At 38.8% G+C, this 11,100-nt stretch overlaps 1 protein-coding gene across 5 annotated transcripts; it reads right to left on the bottom strand.

The window, feature by feature from the left end:
* Nucleotides 1-1,117: 1,117 nt before the first annotated feature.
* On the bottom strand, nucleotides 1,118-9,947 carry LOC122314433 (uncharacterized ATP-dependent helicase C29A10.10c-like). Of its 5 annotated transcripts, none has more exons than XR_006243709.1 (9): nucleotides 9,718-9,947; nucleotides 7,149-8,717; nucleotides 5,626-5,814; nucleotides 5,097-5,192; nucleotides 4,833-4,998; nucleotides 4,545-4,677; nucleotides 2,694-4,451; nucleotides 1,772-2,561; nucleotides 1,118-1,683 (listed from the first exon to the last, which is right to left on the bottom strand). XR_006243709.1 is itself a non-coding variant. In XM_043130043.1 (9 exons), exons 3-9 carry the CDS (start codon nucleotides 8,524-8,526, stop codon nucleotides 2,136-2,138), a joined length of 4,146 nt encoding a protein of 1,381 aa, XP_042985977.1. In that variant the 5' UTR covers nucleotides 8,527-8,717; nucleotides 9,546-9,622; nucleotides 9,718-9,947; the 3' UTR covers nucleotides 1,118-2,135. The 5 variants fall into 5 exon arrangements, 4 of the variants coding, with proteins under 4 accessions (XP_042985977.1, XP_042985976.1, XP_042985979.1 ...); XM_043130043.1 differs by adding an exon at nucleotides 9,546-9,622 and having other exon boundaries at nucleotides 1,118-2,561; XM_043130042.1 differs by having other exon boundaries at nucleotides 1,118-2,561.
* Nucleotides 9,948-11,100: the final 1,153 nt, after the last annotated feature.

Below are 11,100 nucleotides of genomic sequence, written 5' to 3'. Positions count from 1 at the left end.
AGATGGCTGGGCTGCAGAGGCATTGGGCTACAAAGATGGGGTCTCAAGAGTTTTGAAAAGGGAGCATGAAAGGAGGGAGTGGGAAAATGAAAAAAAAAAAATGGCATGACACACTGATACTGTACCACATCTATTTATGGGATCCCTTCGTATCTTTCTTGTAGCTCTCTTTAATTAATTCCTCAAATTCAACCCAAATCACAATTGTCTTGTTAAGCAATTTCAATGCATTGCATAGTGCATACAATTTTTATGGGAGACCATGCAGCTTTGGGCTTTATGTAGTTATTAAAATAACCGGTGCGGGTCCTATACCAGTACCCGCTTCCGGATATGGGCGAGTAGGTAATGCCTTTTTCGACCGAATGAACAATCTCAGGCTTATTGCCTTCCAATAGTGCTTACTGTTTTGATTGGAGACAACCAGCCAAGTAACGAATTTGCATTATCTAAAATTTTTAATCAAATTTTAAGACTTATAAAGGCAGAAAAGAAATAGATATATAATATGAATCTCGTTTCCCACTAGACAGTCTTAAGTAGTAACAAGATATCATCAGTACGAAGATCTAAAAAAAATCAAATTATTAAGTACTAAAAGTATGGCAGTGGCGTAAGATGCCATCTAATACTCCAACCCAACGCATTCCAAAAGTACCAAAAAATCAAAACAAAAAAATAAGGATAAAACAAATAATTAAATTTATATCACTTGGGCCCTTCCCCATTTGCTGCCTCTCGACAACAGCATGTCTTCCTCGATAAATAACAACAATAGCAACTGCAGCATCCCTTAACTTTACATATATTGTAACTCCCGCATTCTTTTGAGAAATGAGTAAATTTAAAATCTACATGAAAAAAATTATCTTTTCATTGTAGATCCCACTTTTTTTTTTTTTTCAAAAAAAGTGCATGAGACTTATACACCTTAAAACTGCATCTAGCATTATTCTATATAAAAATAGATATCTACATCTACTACCAACAATAAGGTTGAAGCAATATCTTTATAACAGACAACATTGGTATTAAAATTTCTACCCAGCAAGAGCATTGCTAGAAATAAACAGTTAAACTTTCAAATTGGCTAATAATCTGAAGAAATTCAAGAGACTTCATCAAAAAAGAATTATATCTGATTCAACTAGTAAAGATGTATGTACAAGTCATTTGACATCACAGATGCCTCCAAAATTAAGGGGAGTGTTTCCCTTCCATCTCTGTACAATGTACATAAATTTAAATTTGTGTATTTCCTTCCACCAAGGCATGCAGCTACGTCATTTTGCTTCTCCTTCGAACAATTAGAAGGAGATTACAAAAAACGCTCCAAAATTTTACACAACACTTAAGATGTCATACAGTAACAGGGCATTTGCAACTAAATGCCCTGTCATTTGCATTTGCATGTCCAAAGAATGTACATACCATCTTTAAAATGTGGACTGCTAAACTAAAGCAATATAATGTATGAGAGCACCCAAGAGCCAATGAGTAAACTGTAGGTCTGAGAAGAGAACCACAAGTGACATGGCCATACCAGGAAGCTTCCCCAGTCCCACATCAATTTAGATCATCAATGTAAAGGCAACCTGGGATGGATTTGACCGCAAATGTAAAAGGAGATGAAACTAAGAGGTTCTAGTAGGATACAGCTTTTCTGAGGCCACCACTGGATTCCTAGATGACATGTATCAAAAGACAGTGCAAAATGCTCAGATCCACAGAGACAATTATGTGTTGACATCGTAGGAAGAAGATCTCTTACCTTTTTCAATGGCAAGCTGGTTGAATGGGGCTGTTATGGTTTGCCCCGATCTACTACCCAAGAGCATCTGGCTCCTTGCAAGAAATCTCATACTCAATTCAAGCAAAACAGCTCTTGCACAGACAAACGAACTTTCCAAGCAGGTCGACAGCTCTCTTCCAAAACCCTCTTTTTCCCTCCACAAAGAATCAGCCACACGGTTCAGCCCAAACTTGAAACAAATCACAAATCACCAGCTCGGCATAAAGAGATCTCCCCCCGAGTGCTCTGTGACAATAGGTGCAAGCATCACAGCATTATAAAATTAATTAACACTGAAGCTCCCCTTAAGGCACTAAGATAATTTGCACCCAACAATCAACAACTACATCTCTCTCTTCCCCAAAAATCCAGCAGAGCTTTGCTTTTTCTGTGTGCCATATTGCCAGGCATCTCTAGATTTATCACCTAATTGATCAAAGTTATCCAAAGGCTTCTCCATCGATGCCTTTAAGGGCCGGTAACTCCCATTCCTAGCTATCACTGACCCACTCAACTTCTCCTCATCTTCTGATGGTGTCCCTGACCTGGTGTCCATATGCATATCCAACTGTCTATGTCTACCCGCTGATCTCAACACCCTTGTATTAGATGTTCCCTTGCCTGGCAATGGTGTGTAAGCTGGGCCCTTAGGTATGAGAAAATCTTTTGGGAGAGAATCCATCTCCATGTAACAGTTTCTGGTTCTCGCATCAGCAATCAGTGCAGCCCAGTCATCAGATTGTATCAAGGCACTAGCATTCCCCATCACCTGTCAAAGAATCAAGTAAGATATCAGAAAATAAACCTAGAATCATGCATTTTGGTATGGTCGACATGTGGGCTGAGCGCAGATGCTTGTGTAATAGCTTAGATGAAAGGAATAATAGAAAACTATACATACCCAAAGAGCCCTTCTTGCACGAGTAAGAGCAACATTCATTCGCCGGATATCTGCGACAAATCCAACTCCATGATTTGATGCACGCACACAAGACATGATTATGACATCACGTTCTTGGCCTTGAAAGGCATCTACAGTATTGATGTACAGATCTTTCCCTTCTTCTGAATTTAAGATTTCCTCAAACTCACGTTGAAGGCATTTTAATTGGAGCTTGTACGGTGTTATTATGCCAACAGAGATTTTCCCCATACCAGAAGATTTCCAAGTTTTCTGAAGATGCTCATACACGCGTAGACAAAACTGCGCTTCATTTATGTTCTGATAAGAGACAGATCCACCTCTATGAGATTCCCGTCCATGGGTAATATCATAGAATATGTAAGGTCTAAGGAGAGGGTCTGTGTAGTAAACCTCATCAGGTAACTTAGCAACGCTTTCACTGTCAGTAAGGCGCCCTTGGTAAAAGTACCTAGAAGGGAAATCTCGGATTTCAGGATGCATTCGATACTGCACGGATAATAACATTGTGGGACATCCTGCTTGCTGGAACCTTTCAAAGAGGCTCCTGCTGTACAACAATGTTCCAGCTGCCTTGCTGATAACAGTTGCTGGGAGCTGCTGAGGATCCCCAACAAGAACACACCTCGCTGCACCAAGCGAAAGGGGAGGTAGGACTGCTACTTCACTGGCTTGGGCTGCCTCATCAATGACTACCATATCAAAACCATGAGTGAGGCGAGAAAATAACTTGCGGCCGCTGCTCGAGACAGTAGTGAAAACAATCTCGGCCTCATTTGCAAAACTTGCCTCAAGATTAGCACGGGCTTCTTCTAAATTAAAGCTACTACCAGGACGAAACCTACTCTCTAAAATAACTAGGCGAGACATCTCAACAAGAACTTTATCCCTGCCTTCAACCACTGCTGCAAGGTTCTGCAACAATGTATCTCGATTCTGGTCCCTGGCCACAAGAACATCTGGGTCAACACCAACGGATCCTTGGGAACGAATAGCAGCAGCAGCAACATTGAGTTCTCTTTGAAGACAAGCTATCTGCTGAGACAACTGAGCTTCACGGCCTCTTAACTGGTGCATCCATCCTAAAATCTCATCACGACTCTTGACCAAAAGCTGCTCAGTTCTGCGCTCAACAGAAACTGCCTGGGCAGCACGGGTTTGTGAATCAACTCCCACTCGAGCCACATCGGGCCGGTAAACTTTCATCTCACCATCAATGAATCCACGATCAAGAACACGGGAAAGAAGCTCATCAGTTGCAGCATTTGAAGGAGCACAGACTAACATTCTAGGCTTTGGACAAAGTTTTGGAAGTGTACGGAAGAGATTCTGGTCCATGTTTTGAAGAACCTCATCAATTGAACCCGTAGCAACATTGTCAGAAGCGCTCTCGTTGGCTTGTTTATAGCTTTCAGGTGCTAGTTTCTTGAGCAAAGAAGTGTAGTAGTGCTGATACTGGACCAGATGGATGACATTTAGCATTCCCCAGACTGTATGTGTCTTACCTGTTCCTGGAGGTCCTTGAACAAGAGTAAAGGGCCATGTCTTTGTTATCCCACTACTTGTACCAGCAGCCGTGTGCATTGCAGCCCATTGAATTGCTGCTAGCTGAGGTTCATTGAACGTCCTATGCAGATGATCAACGAAGTTCTGAGTGAAGCATTCAGGCATGGCAGGTGACTGTTGCTCGTACTTTGGAAAGTGCTCAGGACTAGGATGAAGGATTGCAGTTTGCATCTGCAGAAGACTTATCTGTAAGCTTCTATTCGTATAAGCATTCCTATATAGCATAAAACATTAAGACCATATAAAATAAATTCATATTGTCACCTGCACGTTGAGACGGCGAAATGCATGCAATGCAATGTACTCCCGCTGCGTTGTTGCAAGAGAACCAAGCACAGTTAAATACCAAAAGGTCTTGGGATGAAGCTTTCTCAGAATGTGATCATCATCAACCATGCTGGAAAAAACAATAAAAAAAACATTCAAAACGAAAATTGTCAAAATATTGGCCAACGGTTGCATACACTTTACAACTCCAAGAACAAAATTTCAGTGACAGCAATTCAAGAACCATCAAACTCTAGGAAAGAAAAGTAAAGCATTCAGACAAACCTATTAGGTTCGTATGAGTCCCCAACATAAAAATGAAGGATTGCCCCATGAGGATCACGAGTATCAATAGGTATGTGACGCCTGACAGTACCAGCTACACGTCCACTGATATCAGGCTCCCCTTCATCTTCGTTTAAGGAGGTGTTGCTCCGCTTAGATCTAACTGCTTAATATGATGACAATTAACATCAGTAGAAGTAACGTGAAAACACCAATATTCATACTACATGTTCAACAAGCAGAAGTGCTATTCTCATATCAAACCTGCTCCAGGCCTGGGGGATGAAAGAATTGCAACATCACCCTCCTTAAATGTCCACTTGCACTCATTTGCAGGAAGGACTATCACATCATACCATCCTGAGACAATAAAGAAACATTTCAACTTGTTGATATTAGCATGGTAATAACAACAATACCTTAGCATAAAATTCATGAATGTTTGATAAAACTAAGAAAATGAATACATGATATCAAAAATATAATTCTAAAAGACAGCTCCACGGAAGTTGGAAGAATTATTTTCTGCACAAGATCAGTTGAGAGAGAAAAAAAGGCATCAGTGCTAAAAAAAAAAAAATAGTGAAAAAAAAGTCATTGCTTATGAAATTGAGCAATTCTATAGGAATGTTTCAGTCTATTGAAGGTTGCAGAAAATATACAGGACAACTACGGTTCTACTAAATTTGAATTTAAATTATCTTCTAGAATGGCCAAACGACTGAATAAACTTCATTTGATTTATATTAAATTGAGATTGGAACTAATTAACTGACTGAAAAGTGTTTGCTACCTCTTTCTCGCCTTTCTATACTCTTTACACGGACCATCACATGTGTATCCCTTGAAACCGTTTCTGTTAACTCCTCCCAAGTGCTATAGAGTTGTGCCCGGCATTCCTCAAAAAGCAAAGGCTCAAATACTCTAACATACTCTTCTACCGATTCAAATTGACCGGGCACACATTGGAGTTCAGTGTCCTCTGATGAATGAAAATATTAATTAGTTGCACACATAACAAAGGCAAATTTATGCTCCAAGGGAAGACAAAGAAACGACCAAGAGAAAAGAAAGAAAATGAAAAAGCAATATGATTGATAGACCATACAGCAAAACACTCGAGCATATCAACCACATGCACATTTGATATGGCTGCAATCCAATAAAATTAGTGATTTTCATAACTGCATAACTGAAGTGGAAATTATTACAAAACAGGGTGGACAGGTTGTTATTAGTAAGATGACGAGGGAGAAGTGTGCTAAAAGTAAGAAAAGTAGCAGGTTAGGAGGCTAAAAAATGAAATTACTCTTTTATAAGTTTTAAAAAATAGCATGGATTAATAATTTCCTATAGATTTCAAAAGGGGCAGAGGTCATTGTTAGAAACTACCAATCTATTTTTTGATGGGTAATCGTTAATTTTATTACTAGAAGAGTAGACATAACCCAAGTACATAGGATGTAGACAAGAGAAACGGCTAACTAGAATTTACCAAACCGAAACTACCAATCTATTTTTTGATGGGTAATCGTTAATTTTATTACTAGAAGAGTAGACATAACCCAAGTACATAGGATGTAGACAAGAGAAACGGCTAACTAGAATTTACCAAACCCCCAAATCTATTTCTCTGTATATAAATGGGGAAAGCAGAATTATACATATTAACAACATTCTATTACTGTAAACAACCAAAAAATCTAAAACCTTTAAAGCATTTGATGCTCGAAATTCTAAAAATGCACAAGATAGGAAAGTAAATCATATCCCTGTTATTTCACATTGACCTCATAACCCCATATATTCTTCCATCTAACACGATCACCTCACGGTTGGACCCCCCTTCACTATGTGTGGGCCTGAGCAATACAAAACATCAGCTTTTACTCACTCAGAATTCATGCAAGGAATCATACTTCATCAGCAATTCCAACTTTGAATAGGAATAGGTTATGGACAATGAGTCGCAAAAACTTCAGATCTCATAACAACACAAAATATAAAGAGGGAAAACAATCTTCATCACTCATGCATATAAACAAGCACAGCGCAAGAAAGATGATGGGAAAGAGGCACATAATGATGGTAAGAATTACATGGTGAATTTTTAAGTATCAATTCATGCAGACAAAAGATAGTCTGAAAAACGTAATAATTGGAGAGTATTAGAGCATTGACATGAGAAACAGGGAATGACACGTCATTCAGATGTTGCGAAACTCCAAGTTCACACAAATGGGGCAAATAAATAGTCAATAGACATAATTACAGTTAAAACCCATAGAATAACACAAAAATATGATTACATTATACCTGGATGATGCCAAAACTTTTCATTGGTCACCTCCCGTATAAGTCGCTCCACTGACGTGTCCTGATATGGAGTAATGTTAGAAGTTTGCTTCTTAGGCGGAATATGTTTCTTGCTTCCCAATTTGGAATCCATGGAATTTTGACTGATCAAAGCTGACTTCCTATTTGAGACCGCAAAATTCTTTGGCGGCCTCAAATCTGTGGGCTGCTTCCATGAACTCTGTCTAGGAATGGGTGGCAGGGATGCCTCCGCAGAAAAATCAGTTTCACCATTTAACCTCCGAGGCCTACCAAATAGTCCAGAGTTCATATCACCGTTACATTCAGATTTGAGTTCGGTAGATTCCGAAGAGGTGCCTCCTTCGTTACATGCTACATCAAGTTGTTTCTGATCCCGTATCATTGGCTGATTCTGCTTTTCTCCAAGACGCTCAGAAGATGGAGGAACATTACGGACATCTTTCACAGAACGAGTTGTGATAGGTGGCAGAAAGGTCTGCCTTCTTGGCGTTGAAGTTTTCATAGGACCAGCTTGTTTGACATCTTCCAAATTAAGAAACATTGTCTGTCTACTGCGTTTCTTGCCTAGCATTTCTTCCCTTTTCTGGTCAATCTTCCTTTTTCCAGGATTATTTGCACATTTAACTGCATGGATCGCTTCAATACCTTTAACTTCTCTTTGTTTTGGGACCAAGCCAGGTTCCTCCAGACCATCTGAGGACACATCACCTCTTGCATTTCCTTCTGTATTTCGACTAATATTGCTTTTCTGATCACTGGGATCTGGATCCAATTCTAAAGAAGAACAAGTACTATTTTCATCCTTGATACTTTGAAAAGCTTTGACACCAGAAGAGATATTGTCAGCAGCTACACCAGAAGCAAAACGATCCCTCACTTCAGATGTTTCTTGCTCTTGTGAAGCTTTACCCCATTCCCTCAAACTAGTGTTTCCACATGCATCCGCAGAGCCCTCAGCATCAGACCATTCTCCTTCTTCTCTTTCAGCAGATGGAACATCTGCTGAACCCTGAACAAATAAAGGTGAGGCTTTCATCTCCTCATCATTACTTGACTTAGACAATGAGGTAGTCTTGGGATTCTTATCCCCAGCCCTCGTCCGTTCAGTACCCATTTGAGGGCCATGTGCAGGTTTGGGACGAACAAAAGGCTGAAAGCCGGATACCAATGATGCATGTGAAAAGCCATGATTATTTGTTATTCTTTGGGGAGCAGTTGAAGCTGCAACCAAGTCAGCAGTGTTGGGATTCATAGATGGATGTGTTTTTGGCGGCTGGAAGCTGAGGACACCATCACTCTCATTATCCTCAGCAGGGGGTTCATTGAGATCAAATAATGGCCTTCCACGCGAACCCATCTCATATGTAAATGCATACAATCGAAACTATGTCTCAAAACAGGTTCAATAGATACTCTTCTAGTTTCCTCTTTAACAAAAAATGCACATGACATGCCAGCAGTGACACAAGGCAGAAGGATCCACAAAAAACTGCTAATAAGAGTTTTAATAGCCCGCTGGTTTCTGTGGATCAAGCTCAGCAAACCAATCTACAGGCACGGTAGAAAGGAAACTAAGAAAGCAATCAGTGCTAAATTTAAAAAGCAAGCCAAAATATAGATATGAGATCATTTTAAAGACAGATGCATAAAGCCTTACCTATTGAAAATCACACCAATAGAAAAAATAAAAATAAAAAACAGAATAACCTTAAACCCAGATCTCACTCAGTTAAAACCTATTTAACAGGTTGAATGAATCAAACCATAATTCACAGTGCATAGAGTGCTAAAAATGGAAACTTTTTTTAATTTCGACATGTGCATCAAGTTTTCCAAGACAAAAACTCAGCACTATCAGTTGCCAAGTACTCAAATAAAGCATGTAATGTGCAGAGAGAATACAAGAGAGCAGGAAACGATATAGGCATGATTAACCTTCTAGTAGGTATTCATAATTTCATATTGCTAATTAAGACCCAGCAATGACACCAAATAGCAGGACCTGTATGCATATAACCCTAACCAAAAGATTTAGCGGCCCTTGCCACCACCCTGTTCTAAAAATACATACGGGGGAGTAACAGTGCACCAAATCCAGAAACCCCGATTTTCACATACTCAATTACATATGCATCATATAGAATAGGCCTCACTCACATCACTAATCAAGCGAAAATAAAAAAGCACAGATCAACCTCCGACTCAAAATACTCTCCCCATCACCAAATAAGCTAGCATTAGTTTTCTAGGGTTTCAAAGAATCAAGCAGTCAACCTTCAAAACTAATCCATCTTCGCACAGAGCTCAAATCCCCAGACCGCACACCTAATCCCCACTACTCTACACACTAAACCAGCTTTCTCACACGGATCGAACCTGTTCATATCTCCACCATTGGGAAATTGAGGCACTAATCCGATGGTCAACGTCATGATTCATTCGTATTCATGCCACTGATTGATATAAACAAATTATCCATTTTAAGTCGAATAAATAATTAAGACTTAAAATTAAATATTAAATTCACTGTTTGGAGATAGAATTTTACCTCTAAGGGAGTGCTTGAATCTAAAGAGGAATTCTATTGAGAGAGAGAGAGAGAGAGAGAGAGAGAGAGGCTCTGTGCGTAATAGGTAAGAGCGAGAGAGCGAGAGAGAAGGGAGAATGCTAATATGTGGGGGAACAAAGGGCGTGGTGACGGGTTTATATAGGAAATATCGAACCCCTCACGCCGGTCGGTCTTTTCTCCGGTCGCCGTTTATTATCCCGGCGAATTCTTCTAGTCTTTTTTTTTTTTGTTATATCCATTTTTATCCTTCCGAGGAAATCGAATTACCGAAAACATCCTGGTTTTTCACGAGGAGTGCCGTGTCCCAATCCTTCGTTTGATTCATCGAGTCGTGGCCGGATTAAAAGACAAAGGTTAACTCCGTAATTGCAGTCCCATAAAACAATGTTAATCAGTCTGCGAGTTTCACGTGTATGCCGCTCACACGTAATAATCATATGTTGGAAGCGGTAAATGGACGTTGATTCGGTCGATAAGTGGGTCCGGCATGGAGTTCCACGTGTCAAGGACGAGAGCTTGTAAATTTGCAGTAAACGTCGTGAGGCATCGATCGATCATTTCGTTGGACTCCCAACGAAAACTGCGAACCCACAGGTCCACAATCTACCCCACACGCTCCCCGAAAGCGTAGGTAATACACCAACCAATAGTACGAAAACACAGCGGCCGATCTGGGGACGACTTTACGAGAATACAACTAGTGATTCGAGGGGTACTTCCACGCGCCACGAAGGTTAGGTGTTATGAAAAATTTTATTAGAAGTTAAATAAAATATTATTATAATATTAATTTTAATATTCTTTTAATTTTAAATTTTGAAAAATGTAAATTATTTATTATGTTTTAAGTAAAAGTTTAAACAAATTATAATAATGAGACTATATTAAATAGTTTGAATTATTGACACCACAATCTTTATTATTTTGCCCCCGATTTATGAAAATATGGTTAATAATATTTACAAATTTAGTGTATAACACAATTTATTATATTATGGAAATCTATTATATTCTAAAAAATTTTAAAATAATATTAATAATAGTTTTCTCCAATTATATATTTTGCATGTCAATAAATAAATTTGCAGATAAATTTTGATGATGGACATAACTTATTATATGGTAATCACATATTATTCAATCAAAAATTCACATATCAAATTTCCATTGTTGATATATCCTCAAATAAATCAGTGCACCAAATTATAAACTCTCCAATGTATGTCATAGCCTTATTGGAATTAGAAACTATTTAATAAATAAACTCAATCACAAAAATAAATCGTTTGGTTACACAGTTCAGATGAGATGAGATAAAATATTTTTTTGAAATTTGAATAAAATATTATTATAATATAATTT

The sequence above is a fragment of the Carya illinoinensis genome, chromosome 6 (genome assembly GCF_018687715.1).
Source record: "Carya illinoinensis cultivar Pawnee chromosome 6, C.illinoinensisPawnee_v1, whole genome shotgun sequence".
NCBI classification, from domain to species: Eukaryota; Viridiplantae; Streptophyta; class Magnoliopsida; order Fagales; family Juglandaceae; genus Carya; species Carya illinoinensis.
This window is presented reverse-complemented; position numbering and strand designations above follow the sequence as displayed.

Excerpts from the sequence above, each read along its gene's own strand:
- LOC122314433 (XM_043130043.1), bottom strand. The coding sequence starts at position 8,526 with ATGGGTTCGCGTGGAAGGCCATTATTTGATCTCAATGAACCCCCTGCT. Across the intron at positions 5,193-5,625 it reads TATAGAAAGGCGAGAAAGAG|GATGGTATGATGTGATAGTC; the intron begins GTAGCAAACACT and ends TTATTGTCTCAG. Across the intron at positions 4,452-4,544 it reads TTCGCCGTCTCAACGTGCAG|ATGCAAACTGCAATCCTTCA; the intron begins GTGACAATATGA and ends AGTCTTCTGCAG.